Source organism: Equus caballus, chromosome 8 (assembly GCF_041296265.1).
Source record: "Equus caballus isolate H_3958 breed thoroughbred chromosome 8, TB-T2T, whole genome shotgun sequence".
Lineage (NCBI taxonomy): Eukaryota > Metazoa > Chordata > Mammalia > Perissodactyla > Equidae > Equus > Equus caballus.
The window spans coordinates 11,594,125-11,613,700 of record NC_091691.1 but is presented as its reverse complement, the minus strand read 5'-3'; the positions used below and the strand labels follow the sequence as shown (position 1 = coordinate 11,613,700).

At 45.8% G+C, this 19,576-nt stretch overlaps 1 protein-coding gene across 15 annotated transcripts in view; it reads left to right on the top strand.

Moving 5' to 3' along the window:
• Positions 1 to 19,576, top strand: part of GRK3 (G protein-coupled receptor kinase 3) — a 129,670-nt gene that overhangs the window by 85,007 nt on the left and 25,087 nt on the right. For 8 of the 15 annotated variants that reach the window (XM_070275123.1, XM_070275125.1, XM_070275129.1 and 5 more), the window contains 6 exon segments: positions 2,695 to 2,773; positions 4,399 to 4,529; positions 6,646 to 6,740; positions 10,812 to 10,919; positions 18,091 to 18,157; positions 18,613 to 18,713. In XM_070275123.1, the coding sequence (XP_070131224.1) occupies positions 2,695 to 2,773; positions 4,399 to 4,529; positions 6,646 to 6,740; positions 10,812 to 10,919; positions 18,091 to 18,157; positions 18,613 to 18,713 (581 nt within the window). 15 annotated transcript variants of the gene reach the window in all.

Sequence of the window (19,576 nt, the reverse complement as noted above, 5' to 3'; positions counted from 1 at the left end):
ATCTCAACAGAACTCTAAGGAAAACCAGGTAACCGCAAAATGAATTTTGTAGTTCATTCTGGAGCAATTTCCTCCAGAAGATTTATGGAAATTGAATTCAAGTTCATGAATCTTTAGCGTATAGGAATATGTTAGCTCCAATTTATCTGTAGGCCGTTAATACAGACCGTTGAACAATGCCAGTTCTGTTTATAGATTATTCTGTTGAAACTTGAATCTTTTCTGTGGAAGTTAGTAATTCTTTGTTTCTGTTGAGAAAGTGGATATAGATATTTTATGCCATTTTTTAGTTGAATCGGTGGAGTGGCAAGTGTTCGCTGTATAGAAAGAATCTAAATAGGCCTGGTAGTTCTGGCAAAGCACGATGGATTTCCACAAGGGAACACGTGCGTGTGTCTCCAGCACCAGATCGAGAGGTGGAAAGTTACTGGTGTTCCAGAAGCCTACCCCTTCCATCACTCGCCCCGCCCCACACCCGAGCTAACTACCACCCAGGTTCCTAGCACCGTTAATTTAGCTCAGCCTGGGTTTGAACTTCGTGTAAGCGTTCTCTTTTGTGTCTGGCTTCTCACTCAGCCTTCCTTGTGAGGTTCGTCTGTGTTGTTGCACACGGCAATAGTGCCTTCTGTCTTTTTTTTAACTGAGGTCACCTTGGTTTGTAATGTTCTATCCATTTCAGGTGTACAACATTGTATTTCAGCTTCTGTGTAGACTACTTCGTGTTCACCACCAAAACTCTAGTGCATTCTGTGACTAAATACAGGGGACAGCAAGTTAGGAGTGGCCCGCGGACCAAGTCTGGCTTGCGGCCTTTTTTGGTACAGTCCATGAACGAAGGATGATTTTTATGTTTTCAAAGGATTGTAAAGAAAAGAAGAATATATGACAGAGGCTGTATGGGGCCTGCGAAGCCTGAAATATTTACTTGTTTGGCCCTTCCTACAAGGTTTGCTGCCCTGCTCTAGAATATTCCATTGCATAAAGAGGCCACAATTTATGTATCCATCCCACTGTTGGTGGACACTGGGGCTGTCTCCTGGTTTGGGCTGTTTCGAATAGTGCTACGAGGAACATTCTCGAGCAGTTCCTCTGGTGCATGTCAGTACACACTGCTGTGAGGTGGGTACCCTGAGTGGAATCTCTGGGTCGTGGGGTTTGCAGGTGGCGCTCAGCTTTAGGAGATACCACCAAACAGCTTTCAAAACTGGTGGTACCGTTGGACACTCCTAGCAGCAGCATATGAAAGTTTCATTTACTCCTTATCTTTCCAACACTTGATATTGTCGGTTTTTTAAGTTTTAGCTATTCTCTTGGGTTTTAGTGACAGCCCGTTGTGATTTTAATTTGCATTTCCTTGGGGACAGCTGAGGTTGAGCATCTGTTCATATGGGCTTGCCCGCCCTAGAGTATCCTGTTATGTAAGGTGCCTACTTTTTATTATTATTATTTTTGCTGTTTTTCTGTTGGGTTGTTTGACTTTTTCTTTATTGATTTGTAAGAGTTCTTTATATATTCTAGATATGAGTCCTTTGTGTGTTTATGGATTGTAAATATCTTCTTCCATTCTGTGGCTTGTCTTTTCACCCTCTTAATGGTGTCATGTGATGAACGGAAGTTTTTTGTTTTATTTTAGTCTAGTTTATCAATGTTTTTATGGTTAGTGCTTTTTGTGGCACATTTAAGAAATCTTTACTTACCCTAAGATCATGGAGATGTTCTTTTTTTTCTTCTTCCAGAAGTTTTCTTGCTTTACGTTGCTCATTTAGATCAGTATCTACCTGGAGTTGATTTCAGCGTGTGGTGTGAAGTAGGGGTCAGTGTTCATATTTATTGTACAGATATCCCACTGCTCCAGCATTGCTGATTGGAAAGGTCGTCCTTTCCCCCTGCCCTGTTGTGTCACTTTATCACACATCAAACGACCCTTTATGTGCGGGTCTCTTTCAGGATGCTCTGTTCTGTTCCTTAGGCTTAATTGTCTGTCCTTGGGCTAAGACCACACTGTCTGAATTACTTTTGTTTTATAATAAGTCCATTTCTTGCACTATAAATTTCCCAGGTTTGTTTTTCTTCAAGAATATCTGAACTTTTCTTGGCTGCTTACATTTCCATATAAATTTTAGAATCTGCTTGTAAATTTTCATTTTAATTACCATTGCATGTAAACTAGATTAATTTGGGGAAAACTGACATCTTTGCAATTGAGTTATTCAGTTCCTGACCCTGGTATTTTTTTCCACTTTCAGAAGCTAATTTAATTCCGTGTTTATTCTGAATGTTTCAAGACGATAATACAGATGACATTTTTCCTCCCGTGGTATGGTTTTTCCAACTTCAGAATCAGAGATTGAAATGGATATTTGACTAGCCAGAACCAAAATGTAGACCAGCAAAAAGAGGCAGTAATATTTTCCTGTAAAATCTGAGTTTTTGGAAGATGTAGATAGAAGAGTCAAGATTGAATCCGAGTGAGAGAGAACCTTCGAGTTTGCTCCAATTGGTGCTGTTATGTCTCTGTTTATTTTATCAGTAACCAGATGCGTTTTACTGCGGCTGTTAAAGTTACCACGTGGGTGTCTGTACTCGATGGGTAGGGCAGTGGTGTGGGGAAAAATCTACACATGGTGTTTGGTGGCAGATACGCTTTCCACGACAGCTTTTGCTTTTCTTATGCACTTGTTTTCTTCACTCTAGGATTGTCCTTTCATCGTCTGTATGACCTACGCCTTCCACACTCCGGATAAACTCTGCTTCATCCTGGATCTGATGAACGGTAAGCCACACTCGGGAAGTCTGGAGACACTCACACACGTCGCCACGCTGTGAAAGCTCAGCATGCGTTAATTTAGGCACACTGGCACTTCGGCTCTTTCAGATAATGAGGTTCCCCCTGAAGTTTAAGGAAACCTTTGACTCTTCCATTTTCAGTTAAAATTCGTTTAAAAATATTGACTGCAGTTTCCCTCTGGCCTTCCTCATCTCTCCCCAGGAAGTTGCATTTTCTAGAAAAGATTTTCATAAAACACTTATAGTGAAGCTCAATTTTCTGGAATACAGCTGGCCTAGATCTTTAATAAGCTTGTTTCCTGACCCCCCAACTTTTAGGAATGAAATGCATCGTCATAATAAAGGCCAAAGACAGAAATGTATTTAAAAACCAACTTGGAAGGACTGACTTTGGGCCAGTGCAGATTTTTGCCCAATCTCTTGCCCCTTCGAAACCTGCAGTACTATAAGTTGAACTTTTGAACTAGGCATAGTGACCCCGAGAGTGCCGAAAACTTTATAGCTAGAAAAGTAGTTTCTAATACTAGAAAGCAGCATGGTATGTGTTCAAAGGGTTTTTAGTAACAAGAACTAAAATAAAGAGGCATACAGTTCAACAAATGGAATACCTAGGTTTTTTTGAAGTTCATTTGAAGTTTTATTGTGTTTTGAGCGCTTGATTTAACATGAAGGAATTTCACAGACACAACAGTGAAAGAATCAGACACGGCAGCATCTAGGCTGTGTGTTCCGACTGACGTGACTGTCAGAACAGGCAGAACTAATCGACGGTGGGAGAGGCGAGAGTAGGGTCCCCTTTGCTGACCAGGGGCCGGGAGCCGAGGTACTAACTGGCAAGGGCCCTTCTGGGATGCTGGAGACCTTTTACATCTTGTTCTGGTCGTAGTTCGCAGAAGTGCATGCCTGTGAAAGAGAGGAGTCTTGTAAAGCCAGGGCAGTAAGGTTGGACACACACTAACTTTTATAGATCAATAGAAGCTTTTCCCTTACAGTTTATAAAATGTTTCCTTACCCTGTTGGTGGCATTTTCTGTCTCTGTAACTTTAGGCTGCCTGACTGTTTACATTTTCCGACATTTTCTTACGAAAAATTTCAAACATATATCAAAATTGAAAGAACTCCTGGGCACTCACAAATACCTGCCTCCTGGATTTTACCAGTTAAAATTTAGCTGTATTTGCGTTATCGAATATCTCTCCGTATAATCAGTTTGTTTATTTATTCGTGTATTGCCCACAGAGCCAGTCGCTGAGCCGCGCACTAGATCACTGCGTAGGTCGGTTTGGTTAGTAGACAGGACTTAAGCAATCGGAGCACAGTAGCTCAGCGCAGCCTGGGATGGTGCGTCTGGGAGCCGCGCTGCCAGCCCGAGACGGGTCACTTTGTTGTATATCATCCCGGTCATTGCTACGTCCAGTCTTCTCAATGTTGAAGTTTTCGCTATAATTTTTACAGTGTCTTGTCAAACTGCAGAAACCAGAGAGAGGCATAGAGACAAAGCCGAAGCACAGTTGACCTTTTTTGCCGCGTCCTAACTATTCAGGAGGACAGCGGTTTTTGTTCCCTTTAAATGAACACGCTTTGCATTAAATCGGGCGTCTCTGATTGCAGGGGGCGATTTGCACTATCACCTTTCACAGCACGGGGTCTTTTCTGAGAAGGAGATGCGGTTCTATGCCACGGAGATCATCCTGGGGCTGGAGCACATGCACAACCGGTTTGTCGTCTACAGGGATCTGAAGGTGAGGCCGTTCGCACACTCGCTCTGTCTGCTGGACCCGTGCAGTCCGTGTTGTGGTCTCTCTTTCGTTGCATCCTGTCATCTTCCTCATCTCAGCCCCGATGACATCTTCGTCTGTGGGCCTCCTACAGACTGCACACTCTGTTCTGGGACCTCGTGTCCACCCCAGTCGTCACTGTCCCTCAGTGCCTGCTACAGTGCCTGGTACAGCTCATGCACTAACTCAGACATTTTCCTGGGTTAATTGACGAAAAGCAGGGTAGGCATTCTTGGTGTCTTCCATTTTACAATTAATTGTAATTCACTTAAAGGTCACTAAGCAGCTGATTTGGCCATGGCTCTGTGTTAGAACCGGAGAGGTACAAAGATGAACGAGCAGAGACCATGCGTCTCACCCGGGGCTTAGACCGCGGTGAACCAAGACATCACGTGGCTGGGTCGTAACTCATCTGAGGCCAGGCTGATCCAGCGGGGCGGGGCTGCCGATCAGCCTGCAGAACTTCCCCCAGTCGCCACTCTCAGAGCTTGATGCTGTTTTGAGACTGCCTTGAAAATCACTGCTAGATTTTTAGATCCAGCTCGTAGCCCGAGACTGCTGTGCTTGGGCTTCTGTTCTCGTTCTCTTGAAAACCTCACTGGATTGAGAAAATGCATTCAGTCTATTCCGAGTTCCTCCCTTCCAGACCTTGGTGCTGGGACCCGGGTTCTGTGTTAATGGGGGAGGTAGGACTTCGCTCCGTGCATCAGTGGTGTCACTCATCCAGCCAGCGGTCTGCAGACGGGGGAGGGATAAAGGGGACCCTGACAGGATGTAGAAATGCTCATGCAGATGCATAAATGTGTAAATAATGAGAAGAACAATGACAGGAGTGGCAGTTTCCCAGTAGGAGCATGTGTTTGCCTCCTGTCGCAGATTCCTTTTTGAATGAACCCAAGGAAACCAGCTGAAATGTCCCAACTGAAATGTACAGATTGCGTTCCTTTCTCTAAGGAGCTAATATGTTTTGCATTAGCTTTTTAAGGTTCCCCTTTAAGAATCTAAAATATTATATTTTATTTTCGAGCCTAATATTTTTTTCACAAAATGTTTGTAAATTTTGAAGCTTTCTTCAAGGTTAAAGAATTATTCCCTTAGTTCCATATGAACATAAAGAGGAAAAAATGTATTTTCATCGAACTAGAAATAATTAGACGCTGCTTGGCACATGACATTTTATTTCCTCATGTGATTTTTGCAGAAGAGTGAAATGCATGCTGAAGGCCCGTGAAATGCTATTGTAATACATTTTAATTTAAATCTATAACCGGTTTCTAATCATCTTTATGCTGTATTTTTGTTTTCCAAGCTATTTAGTGCGCAGCGGGCTTAATTTCTATTCAAACTTAATTCTAGTCACTCATGATTATTCATGCCTCATTTTTATAATAGCATGGCATTATTTTTATTTCAAGGAAAACAATAGTTGATCTCCAGCAGAAAAATATCATTAAGATGACTATAATTCAGTGTATGTTAGAGAGAGGAGCTTTGTTTGCCGTGATTATGCTGAGTAAATCTAATCTTAATGGACACATTTCATCAGAGTTGCGGTCAAAATTGTATTTGGTCATTTGGTCGAGCCCTGGGTTGGTGACGTACCAGCAAACAGAAATGACATTTATCGGGATTGGTGTGGCCCTGCGGAATACTTTTGGTCTCTTAGGTCAGCGTTTGTACATTCCCGCAAGATTTCTTTCTGTTCTGTGCTTGGTGGCCTTCCTCTCCGAAGTCCTTGACCAAAGCCAAGAAGCTGGCGGCCTCACCCGCTCTGTGGACAGGCCGCTGTCCTGGCCAGATCGCTGTTCTTGGCGTGAGAAGGACGAGCTTTCAACTGTGGTGAAGTGTTGAACGAGTAGAATCCTTCGCTTCTGTCATTACCATTTTCCTGCTGAAATTAGCATGAAAAACACTATTCTCAGTGTCACGCCCTCCCTGGGTGTGATAATATAAGCTAGCATTGGTGTTTAGGAACAGACTGTGGTGAAACAGTAAAATACGTGTGCCTGTCGTTTTAGAAGTTCTTGAAGCCACCAGGCATTTTGGGAACTCTTGAAGATCATCTTCTCTTTCTCTCTAGCCCGCAAACATCCTCTTGGACGAACACGGACACGTGCGGATATCAGATCTCGGCCTGGCCTGTGATTTTTCCAAAAAGAAGCCACACGCCAGCGTGTGAGTAGTGCATTGACTGCTTGCTGTCGTTTCTCTGAGGCCACTCGTTTATTCACTCAGACCCTGACCTGGTCGTGTGTTCCCCCAACTTTTTCTTGCCATTGGTGATTTCAATATGTGATGATGCCTGGTTGGGGGAAGACCCCATGTCCCGGGGTGTGGGAGGACACGAGGGTGGGGCACTTTCTCTTGCTGTCTGGGGGAAGTGTGGACAGACCCACAGCAAAGGGCTCAGGGGCCAGGGTGGTCTGTGGGAAGGAGGGGTCTCAGCAAGACGCCCAAATTCACACTGGCTGTGTGACCCTGAGTTGGTCACCTTACCTCTGTGACCCTCGGTCTCTTCTTCTGTAAAGTAGAGGTAATGATAAGTGCCTGAAAGTTGTCATGAGGAGAAGTGGAAAAGGCCACGTGTCATGGAAGCTGTGAAAGCAGCCCTCCAAGGAAGGCCCGGAGGTCAAGTTTCTCTCTCCATCTACTTTTTCCTTCCTTTTCAGAGTGGCTTCTATTTTTCTGAAGAGAAATTAGGAATCTGTCTTTTTTTAATTAAAAAACCAAATCGTCTACTTGCAGTTCAAGCTTGCAGGTCATGTTGTTAGATTTGAGTATTACATCAGGCCTCTAAAACGACCGTGTGGAAGAAACTTCCTGACGCCGCAGCCCTCGGCCAGCAGCTGACCTGTCCTCAGCCTGAACTACCTCTGGCCATGGCCCAGCTTGATCAGCGCGCGTTGTCACTGGCCTGAGGACTTCCCTGAAGCCGGGGTTGTTACAGTGACTGCAGGATTCTAAGGTGGCTGTCCCAGCCCTCTCCAGAAACAGCACAGGATGCGTCCTGGCTTTCGTTTCTCTTTCTTTGGTATCAGTTTATCTGGTTGGAAAGTGTGGGCAGGTGGGCAGCTTGCGGAAAAACAGATGACCTTTGCTTTATTTTTGCTTTTTAAATTTATCATTCTTAGCACTGAACCTTTTAAAATTACGCTTAACAGAGAGCTAATGTTCCTCTCCGTGTTGAATGCTCTTAAAAAATCTCCCAGGAGCCTCATTTCCCGCAGCCGTGCAGAAAAGCGGCAGATGCTTCTCAGAAGTCAAGCGGTTCTGAATTTCAATCCTTTTCGAGGGGCTGCTTAAAGCAGAGCCGCCTTTTAGAGCCCTGATCAGATGTTAACAGTGAATCGCGCCGTCTCTGTAAACACGGTTCTTTCTACAGAATCTGGGATATGGTGATAAAAGCATTAGCATTTTGCCAGCACTTTACAGTTATTAGGCCAGAACCTCTGCTTGTATAAGCTTCTCCTAGGGAGTTCGTTAGACATTTTTTAAGAGAGTCATTTGAATTTTTAATGCCACAGCTATTTCGTATGCTAATTTCTTCCATTTAGTGTAGTCACAACTGAATACGAATCCAAGAGCTCATAAGACTTAGTCTTGTAAAGGAATTAACTTTCGGGTGTGGGGTTGTTTGTTTTCTTACAGAGCCGCTCCCACCTCTCTCTGTGATTCCCTTGTCGGCTCTGAGAGGTGGGCGGGGTGTGCCGGGTTTGACCAGCGTCTGTGAGGGGATGAGGTTGGGAAGGTTGGTTTCCATGTTCAAATGACGAGAGCGGGGCCACTACTTAAAAAGGATGAACGCACTATGAAATGCCCATTTTTTAAGGAAAGGAGGCGTGCTGTGGCCGAGAACAGAGGCTTTCGAGTCCGCAGCTCTGGGTTTGAACCCTCCCTCCCACTGTGCCAGCCTCGTTCTTCTCCCCATAAAGACGAGATGATCATGATGTTTCCTTGACGTGACAGTCGTGAGTGTTGTCAGCTAATTCGCACGGCAGGTGTTTATTTAACGTTGGCTGTGTGCCAGGGGCTGGCGCTGTGACTGTGCAGTGGTGACCAAGACAGAGGATCGCTGCCCTCCTGAGCCGGCAGCCCAGGAACCTGTCAGGGCCGGGGGGGAGGGGGGGCCCAGTGTGTGGGCTAGCGGTGCCAGCAGCCACAGCCCTTGTCCTGTCATTAGCTGACCACTGCTCGCCCAGGCACGCATGGCCAGCTGCTTTGAATATCTTATTATTGTCACAGAAAGCCCATAGGTCATAGGTATCATTATCTACTTTTTGTGGCATGGAAACTGAGGTTCAGAGAAATTAAGTAACTTGAACAAGGTCACTTACCTGGCACATAGTGGGGCTAGAATTAAAATCCAGTTCTGTCTGACTCCAGAGCTCGTGCTCCTTACACTATGTGGGCAAACTCCCCGAGGCTTTGAAGTGATCTGCTTAGTACCAAAGATTTTTGGCCGGAATTTCACCCGGTTCCACAGGTCTTTTCAAAGCTGTAGGTGTGATCTGGGCACTCGCCCGGTGCGGCCCCATCTACAGAGCAGCGTGTGGGTGAGGTTCCTGACTTGAGTCCATTTACTGATGGAAGCAAATTATCATAAACTAAAAGTTAACTGTGGAGTAGCCACAAAATTCAAAATAAAAGCATTGACTTGAACGGATCATTGTATGTAGTTTGAGTCCCTGCTTACTTTATCGGAGAGCACAGAGCCGCGTCTCACGTCGCGTGTCTGCAGACGTTCAGGTGCTGTTTCCGTATTAATCGTGGTGCAGATCTCCAGGGGAAACGTCAGGACATGCTCGTGGCTGCCGTGTGAGCAGAAGCAGAACCCCACAGTGGCAGGCGCGCGGTGTTCTGCTCTCATGCGTCCTGTGTCAGCTTACAGGTCTGATCTGCATGAACCCGTTGTCACTATCCTTGTCCGTATCTTCCCATTCCACAATTGGGTTTTGATCCCCACAATCTCAGATTCAAAGGTCACCGCAGAGGTTTTCCGCGGCAACGCTGAAATTAAACCTTCCCAGAAAGTGGTTTGGCCGCCTGGCCCTCAGGGACGTCGCCCGTGCTCTCAGCATGGCTCCGTGACCTCCTGCTCTAGGTTCTGGATGGTGGAGCTTTTCTGAGTCCTGGACCAGCGCCTGTCTTCACTGTTTGTTCAGAGTAGGACTCTAAGGCAGACGGTGCCGGGCCCAGAGCTGATCCAGGATCTTTAAAGATGGAGGATCGCTTTGCTGAGCAGATCCTCGTTGTTCCTATAAGGAAATTAAAAATGATTGTAACGCAATAAGAATAGAGATTGAAATCCCTGGCACGGGTTGGGTTTTTAGATGCCCACACTTTGCTAAACCCAACGCGTCTGTGTAATCCCCGCGGCCGCCCTGTGGGGCGGAGGTGTTGCCACCCGTTTTCTCAGTGAAGCGTGGGAGCATGCAGGGCGGCCGGGGGGGCCTGTGTGGGGCCCTTTCAGGCTGCGTCTTGTCACTTCCCCGCGGGCCGCCTCTCGCTCTTCGAGATGGAACGGTGCCTGCCCAGATCCTTAAGGAGGGGTGGCAGTCGGAACGGGAAGGGACTGACAGGTTGCAGACAGCGTGGAGTATTTCTAAAATGGTGTCCTCTCTAGTGATTTGTCTCTGCTCCCTGAAAATTGTCTTCGTGTTTGCTCAGCTGAGTCCTTGAACCTGTCGGCAGCTTTTAAAACCTGACACGATTTCTCCATCTTGTACCTGTCGGCTTGTGCCCCCCCTTCTTCCTCACTCCTTTGGGGACTGTCACTGACCGGGTAGGCCGGGGGCTACTTCCTTGGTCCTCAGCATGGGCGGGGGGTGCCACACCGGAGTGCACGTCCCCATCCCTTCAAGGTCCATCACACGGTGGTGTGGTCGCCTGCTCACTGTCCCCAACCCCGCAGATCTCCCGTGAGAGCTCCCGACCACCCAGGAGACCTTTGGCTCCTCGTGGCCGTGGTGGAGAAGGACTGATGTGATTCATATTTCACCTCCGAGCCTGAGGACCTCGCGGGTTTCATGTTTATTTCGTGTGGCAATTTGTTTCTATTAATTCCTGTACTAATTAAGACAGAAAGGTGGTTTTCCCGTTGGGCGTTGCGTGAGTCGTTCTGGTGGAAGCGCCATCGTCCCCGCTCCCTTGTGCACAGTCGCTGCCATTGAATGAAGAACGCCCCGACCTCTTGATGAGCCGTTAACGTTTCCTCCAGTAACCGCCTGTCTGCTTTCTTCCCCCTAGTGGCACCCATGGGTACATGGCTCCCGAGGTGCTCCAGAAGGGGACGGCGTATGACAGCAGTGCCGACTGGTTCTCCCTGGGTTGCATGCTGTTCAAACTTCTGAGAGGGTGAGTGAACCACGTCCTTTTGCTACTGTCGCCGTGGCGTGTGCTTGGAACAAAATCAAGAATGTTTAGACCTTCTTAGGCCCTAATATTATTTTAGATCACACAGCGATCTTTAAGCAACATGCTAATCTAGACAATGACTGTTGCTCTTTCCCGTAAGCTTATAGAAAAGCTTATGGTTGGTATTTTTGTTCCGTACCACTCAGAAATTACGACCCATTTAGACCTAAAATAAGACTGCGTTGAAGTGTTTCTACTGATAAGCTTTATTTTGGGGAGTAAATGTTATTTTAAAATGTGGATAATTAAAGAAGGTAGGATAATTTTTTTCCCTAGAGATCGATGACTCATGTCTGTCTTGTGAGCCTAAAGCATTTTGAGGGTTACCCAAAAGGATGAAGACTCAAAATGAACCCATTGTAGAAGTGTGCGTTTGTTTGTAAACATGCCAAAATTGATTTGTGTTTTTTAAAATGCAAAGATGAAATTGTGTAATTTTGTGTTTTTAATTAATTTGTGTTCTATTTGGCCCTCAGTTCTGAACTACCAAAGATGAGGGAATAGAGTGAAAAGATTATGAAATGAAAGTGTTCTCAAAATATGTTCTCATATGGAGCACTTAACAGTTATGTTAATGGTTCCATTAATTTTAAGAGTTTTTAGCCAATTTTAAAGGAGGTCTTAAGTTTTTAAAATATGTTTTTGATTATTCTTCATTCACAAAGATACAAAAAACACTTAATATTAAAATTTCTAGAGGCCGGCCCAGTGGCGCAGTGGTTAAATGTGCATTTTCCATTTTGGTCGCCCGGGGTTCGCCGGTTCGGATCCTGGGTGTGGACATGGCGCCGCTTGGCAAGCCATGCTGTGGTAGGCGTTCCACATATAAAGTAGAGGAAGATGTGCCTGGATGTGAGCTCAGGGCCAGTCTTCCTCAGCAAAACGAGGAGGATTGGCAGCAGATGTTACTCAGGGCTAATCTTCCTCAAAAAAAAAAAAAAATTCTGAGTCAAGATTCCCCCTCTCATATTTCTCATGTGGACACATACCTGGGAGTTTGTTAACTTGTGGCGTGTCTGTTGGAAAGCCTCACAGAGCACCCCTGCATCCTCTTACCTTCTGCACATCTGAGAAGATGCTGGATTCCATGTCCTCCCCGAAAACGGGGTTCGAAGCACCCTTGCTGCCTCCTCAGGACCCCGATAGTCCAGTGGTTCTCTGCTTACCGTATTCATGTGGGAACGAAAATTGGATTATTGCTTAGAAAGTCAGGTCCTGTTGGTCCCTAATTGAATCATTGTGTTTGTGGAGCCTGGCTGGCCTTAATTCATGTCGTAAGACTAGCTCACCTAATTAGAACGTTTCTGCGAGACAAACCAGAGAAAACCACGTCCCACCCGAGACGCCCTTCCAGCCGGTGGGGTCGCTGCTTGCACAGCGAGCACATGGAGAGACGCTGCAGGTCTTTGTGGGGTCTCCGCTCGAGATAGGATGGGACATCCAGAATCCCACTAGAGAATTTCGAGATGATAAAAACCCTGTGCAAAAGCTCACCTGTGGAGTGCGTTAACTCAAGAGTCAGAAACCAACAGTAAGATGCAACAGGGAACCCTGCAAATCCTGTCTGTTTATAGTAATGTCCCTGCGTATGGATTGGGGGTGAGCTGATGTGAGGCTATTTTTAAAACATCTGAAAATTTGTTTAACCATTAGCCATATGCCAGCAGTGTGATTTGTGGCTGATAAAGTGGATTTGGTCTTATTTGGCCATAAATCAAGTCTGGAGTATTGACTTGGAAGATCTGAAGTCCTTTGTGAAGTCTTGGATGAGGCTCCGCTTAAGTGTTAGGTTCCGTGTGGCTCCTGTGGAGAGGAGCTTGGCCGACAAGAAGGCGGCCGGAGGATGGCGAGGAGGCTGGGGTGGGATGGAGGAGGTGAGTTGGCAGAAGGGCTAGAACGTGGCTCCTGTGGAAAGCACAGAACTTAGGGGAGCCATAATGATCGGCGCCAGCTATTGGAAGGCCCATCTTATCTTACATTCACGCTGTATAGCTGCAGACGGAAGGCATTTTAAGGAAGGAGAAGTTTTCTATTTGACACAAGAATGTCCATTCAAGCATTTGAGTTGCCCGGTGAAGGAGTGTCCTGCCTCACGGATGGCAAGCTCCCTGTCACTGTCTGGTGACTGTCTATTGACCCTGAAATAGAAAGAACCCTTCCAGTGTGTAATAGAGAGGATTGGGTGAATCTTTGCCATGAAGGTGAATGGTCTTGTGCCGTTCTTTCTGTTACTGGTTCGGAAGTCATGCACAGGAAAGGATATAGCAGTAAAGCCAAGGAGCGGGGAAACAGCGTTTGACTTAGTGATTTAAATTAAATCTGGTAAGCATGTCTGGAGTCCCTATGATATGCTATGGGGGAAAGAAGGAAGGGAAGGAGAGAAGGAGAGAGGGAGGGAGGAAGGAAGCCACATACGCCTCTTAAGGACCTTGCAGGAGAGTAGAGACACACTGAGGACTGTGAGCCAGGTGTCTGTGCTGACTCATGGGGTGGCACGGTCCTGGGGACCACGGAAATGGGCAACCAGCTCTAACTTGGGAGAGGAGGGCCGACTTCCCGGTGGAGATGGAACATGAAGAGATTTGAGAGACAGATAGGATGGCAATATGAAGACTTGGGGCCAGGCTAAGCCTGTTTTCTACATGGAGGGGACAATACAGAACAGGCTGGCTTTCCCCATCAGTGACCTGTGAGTGGCGGGTCAGCTGTTTGTCAGGAGAGGAGGGTGTGCTCAGAAAGGAAGGCGAGAAGATGCGGTCAAGACTGGGGAGCACCTGGCACTCCATGCTGGGAGGTGGGGCTTTGTTCTCGAGGCCCCAGGGCTGAAGGCTTTCGGGCAAAGGGGGGACCCGGTGGGGTTGTTTTCCAGTAAGAGGATTCTGGCAGCAGCACGGCGCAAGGAGGGACAAAGACAGGAGGCGTGAGCACCCGGACTAGCACCGCGGTACTGGGACTTAGTATTATCGTTAGAGTCCACAGCACTACAGTGATTTTGAGTTTTTTCTTTTTTTTTCCAATGGATGCTTGCATGTGGAAGGATCGGAGTCAAAGACGGTGCTGGTTTAGATTCAAGGTAATTGGGAGGGTGGTGATATCATTACCAAAATCAGCAGTTGTAAAATGTCAGTGGTTCGTATTAAACTGATGTTTGTTGAGGGCCCTTTAGAAACAAAACCCCGTGTTGGGTCTGCAGGCGATGGGGCTGTGCCCAGGAGCCTTCTCCTCTCAGTGGTAGGCGAGTGGATCGTGTCACCTGTCCGCTTCCTTACCAGGTTGCATGTGGGAAAACCTTGAAGATTTGTAGAGAAGCGTCCTGTAGTTTTCATAGGCCGCACAGAGGACAGCCTGAGCAGCTGTTTTCTCGGGCATCAGGGGCTTAAGAAACGGAAATAGGTAGAGCAGGCGGGTGAGGGGGCAAAGCTTCGGGCTGCGGGGCCTCCTGGCTGCAGGCTCGGGGAGCAGCTTGTCCCCTGGGCATCCTGGCGCTCTCACAGGGCAGCCACAGTGTCAGTCCTTGTGGGTGAACCAGACGCTGTCAGCCGCTACCCAGTGCTCCCCCCAGGGACGCTTGGCAATGCCTGGAGACGTTTTTGGTTGTCACAGCTGGGGGAAGGGCTCCTGCTGGCATCCAGCAGTGAGAGGCCAGGGATGCTGCTCCACAACCTACTGTGCGCAGGACAGCCCCCGCTGCCCCCAGAAGGAATTACCCAGCCCAGAAGGTCAACAGCGCCGAGGATGAGAAACTCTGCTCTAGAGCGAGTTTCTTTGCCTCCTTCCCACATCCGTGCAGGGGGGTCGAACCGGGTCTCCAAGGGTCCCTACGCTTCTATTTTCTGTGAGCAAATACTTCTTGCACTGACCAATGCGTCCTACTGCTTCTCTGAAAACACTTCTCTGCACCCGTGGTTTTGTCTCGACGCTCCAGAAGAACAGCTCGGGCCTGAGGGCAAGGAGCCTGGGTGTGGGGAAGTGGTCCAGGCTTGAGTGCATGTTGCATCCCTGGTCTCGCTGTGATGGACCAAGCCGTTAGAGGCCACGTGTGTGGGTGCGGCTCCCTCCTTCCCCTTCAAATGATGCTGTCACATATTTAAGAGCATCTGCGTAGGAGGATGTGTCCCAGTTGCAGATGTGTGGAATTGCTGTCGTGGTCCTCAGTCTGGATTTCAGATGTCTGTTGAGGAAAAGAATTGATGTGACGATAGCCTTGATCTTAAGCTTGTCACCATTGATTGTCTGTCCCTGAAGATGTCAGACGAAGGAAGAGCCTGCGTGTCGGCCTAGGGAGAGTTGGGCTCTGCCTGAGGTTACCCAGTTTGTTCCATCAGGAAAAAAGGAATGTTTATAAATATTTTGGCAGCTGTTGGCTTAGGTTCAAAACACAGATTTGATGTAACGTGCAATCTTTTTGGTATTCTAAAATTAAGTTTTGATGTAAGAGTTTTTAATCACTTCATTATAGATGTATTGTTTTTGAACTCATTGTTTCATCGTGAATATGATGTCTCTGATGTGGTGTGTGTGTGCGTTTTCCCCCATCATTTATCATGTCTTGAAGAATTGCCCAGCTCATCTGGGGAAAATTTGCAGCTCTGTCTGTCCTTCCAAAGCCACGTCTGCCCACTGCACATGTCACTTCTATTCCCATAGCATTCTCTGATGCAGCCGGAATGTGGCATGTGCTGTGGGCAGAACTTGGCCCGCCTTGGGAGCCGTCGACAGGCCTGTGACTGTCTCCTATTTAAAGCGGCTGCTTGGGGGAGCAGCTGTATCACACAGGGGCTGTGGGCACCACGTGCCTCGCTCAGAATGGAGATTATTACTATCGGAGCTTTTCTTTAACATTTTCCAAAATAGAAACAGATCCTTTGGTTTCAGTCACAAAGAATAATCAAGAATACATTGGAAACAGACGTGCATCAAGATTTTTAACTTGAAAGACCAAACTTTCTCAACACTATGGCACAGAACTGCAGAGCTGCGAAGCATTTCCGATCATTGCTTACTGAGTTGGACACGGAATAGCTATATTTATAAAATGGGATTTTTAGGGACAGTGCCCATGTGCTGCAAATGTTTTTGGCATCCCTAACTTTGACTCCAGGCCCCTTGCAGGCCTCCCTGTGGTCTCATGAAGGGCTTTTTAAATTTAGCACAGAGCGTTTCTGGCAGGGCACAGCCACCCTTCTCCAGAGAGGCAGGACACAGCCCTCCGTTCCGGGGCAGACACGGGCGAGCACGCGAGGGTCAGGAGCTGGTGAGGGGGCCTCTGGCATTGCATTCGACAGCCAGATCCAGAAGGGTCTGCACAAACGCAGGATCTTCACATAATCCCCTTTTGTACAGTAAGGAACTTTGTGGGGTGGAAAACAGAGAGACTAAGGATTTCATAAACCTTTACTCCTATTCTCTCAAACCATGAGCATGTTAATATCCCCGTGCATTTGGCGTAACAGAGCGATATAAGTATGATCCTTTTAAAAAATTATATCTTATAAATAACAAAAAGATACTGTTTGGGGTCGTATCCTATTTGCTTTTTAAAGGCGTTCCTTTTGCATTTTTCTCTTTGGAAACAATCAGGGTGAAAAGAATATTTCCAATCAGAATCTGTTTTGAAAATCACTGTATGTTTGCTTGGGACTAATTCACCTTGTTTAGATTTTTTTTCCCCAAAATTAATGCTTTCAAGGGATGGAAATTACCTTGTGTTTCACTGCGTGATGAGAAAGAGAATAAGGCGTTAGAGTGCCCTCTTTTGTACAAAATGAAAATGAAAATATTTAAGACAAGAAATGCTCTGAGATGTAACCATCTCTTCAAGAAATGTTTCGGTGCATGACTTAGCTAATTCAGTAAGGTGGCCAGATCACTGGGAGAGCAAAGATACGTAGAATTTTAGTTATTTTTTCCAAATCACACTGATTTATGTGTTCAACTTTCTAATCCATTTTATAGTTAACTTTCAAATATTTTACATAATATCTTGCCTCAGATTATCTATGGCTTATAAACAAATATATAGGGTTAATCATTCTACAGGCATATCTCAGTGTAAGAAAATACAATCATCTATATCCTTTCTTTAATTTTCAAATAAATAAATAAGGCAATGAGATTTGCTAAATTGCTAATTTGCATATTTAATAGTCTCTTTGAATGGTAAGATTTCCTTTAAAAGCCAGCTTCTCCAGAGTTTTAAAAACGTGGTGAAGAGTGAGAATAATTTGTTTTACATAGTTTATCAAGCAGACATTCATTTTATAAAGTGAGATTCAGCTTCATTAACTTCACAAATGATTACTCCATTAGATACCTACTATATACTGCCATTGTCTTGGCTTTTAGCATATACATCATTTTGGTTGTCCCCTTCCCTGTTTCTGCAAGGGACGTGGCGTTTATACCCATTATACAGATGAAGAAATTGGTTTTGAAGGTTTCTGTGACTGGCTCACAGCCAGTGCACAGACGAGTTGCAACTTGAGCCCAGGTTCTCTGACTCTTAAGCCCGGGGTCCCCGTGAGCGGAGCTTGAGTAAGAGCTCTCAGATCTCTGGGTGTCCAGGGACCCAGGTTAGTGTATCTCTGTTATCGTCAGAGGAACGTGTTGCTTAAAATCCCTGGTTTCTCTAGAGGAAGCGTGTGCATCTCGGTCCTGTTTTTGGTTTGTCCCTCCTGGGGTGGGTGGTTTGAGGGACTATTAGACATCTTTCCAAAAAAGAAAATTATATGACAGTTAATATCTCAGACACTAATGTGGCAGATATTATATAAATGACTTTCATTTTCATGGCTACCTGTTGGCTAATTAGGTTTTTTCTAATATTTTAAAATATGCTTTGGAGTATGTTTGCTAAAGCGTGTTTTAGTGCCGTGACATCACTGAAGTTAAAGGTGGGACGGTCCAAATGAGATATAAGTCTTCCTCTTTCAGGATCTAACATATCTGATTGTCAGTTTTTCTCTGGAAATGATAAATGTTCATGGCTCTTGTGTTTCTGTAGTTTTGAATGAACAGTGACAGAACACAATGCTTTACCTATACAGTAGCCGCTGATGGGCGCTAAGTTACGTGACAGCATCTTGTAATAACATGTTCTCTATTTCTACAGTCACAGCCCTTTCAGACAACATAAAACCAAAGATAAGCACGAGATAGACCGAATGACGCTGACCGTGGTAAGGAGATTAAAAACTCTATTTTTATTTGCTTTTTAATTTTCGTGTTTCATTCTGTTACGAGTGTAAAAATTTGCTTTCTTAAAATAAATCAGTGAAAATACAATCCCTAGAAGAATTTCTAAAAGAAAAATGAATGGAAATAGATGGCAAGGTAAAAATCAAGATTTGCCAACCGATAGTAAGAGAAAGGTGCAGAAAACTGAGAACAAAGCTAAAGAGATCAAATCAGGGGGAAAATCTCTGAGCTGCAGAAGAGGAGGAGCCCTCTGATTCTTCTGGCCTGGCCCCAGCCAGTCGATCGACTCTGAAAAGGACTAGTAACTGTTTCATTTCTTTAGAGTAAATATTTGTGATGAATCTGCCGTCTTCAACACTATCCTCTAAATCTGACTGAGTGTGAGGAGGCTGTGTCCGTGGATGCATGTTTGAAATCCTGCTCTTTTTTCCCCCAGAATGTGGAACTTCCAGACACTTTCTCCCCTGAGCTGAAGTCCCTCCTGCAGGGCCTGCTCCAGCGAGACGTCAGTAAGCGGCTCGGCTGTCACGGCGGCGGGTAGGCCATTGTTTCTGCCTTTCGCTGTCTTTACCGGAAAGCAAATAGTTACTTGCCATATATCAAAAGTCTTGCCTTGGGGCTGGCCCAGTGGCGCAGCGGTTAAGTTCGCACGTTCTGCTTCTCGGCAGCCCAGGATTCGCCGGTTCGGATCCCGGGTGCGGATGTGGCACTGCTTGGCACGCCATGCTGTGGTAGGCATCCCACATATAAAGTAGAGGAAGATGGGCACGGATGTTAGCTCAGGGCCAGGCTTCCTCAGCAAAAAAGAGGAGGACTGGCAGTAGTTAGCTCAGGGCTAATCTTCCTCAAAAAAAAGAAAGTCTTGCCTTGTCCTTAAAAATCTTCCATCTCAATTCAAGGGGATAAAATTACATGGGAAATAGATGTGTATTTTCCTATGTGTTCTGTAATTAACAAGTTGGAGGGGTCGCTAACTTCTTAACTTGAGAAGTCAGTCTTGGAGGTGATGGGAATGAATTCCGACGTTGCATAGTCCATTTGGTTAAGTTTTAGTAATGATGATGTTTGTGATTTTGGCAGTTTTACATTCTGATCAGGTACTCGCATATTTTCTCTCATGCAAAACTAACTGCATCTTATACGTGCTTTCTACCCGCTGCTCCCTCTGCCAAAAAAAAAAAAAAAAAACCCAGACGGTAATACCTGGAAAGCTGCTAGAAAAAGACTTAAGAGAGATCTTTCCCCTCTTTCTCCCTCCACCATCGCTTGGTTTGCATAAGAAACAACTTTTAACTCATGTATGTGTGTCATAGATGTGTGTGCATGCGTGTGTTTTTACAGTAGCATATGTGTGTATACATATTATATCTATATATTATATGTATATTATATAGATAGCT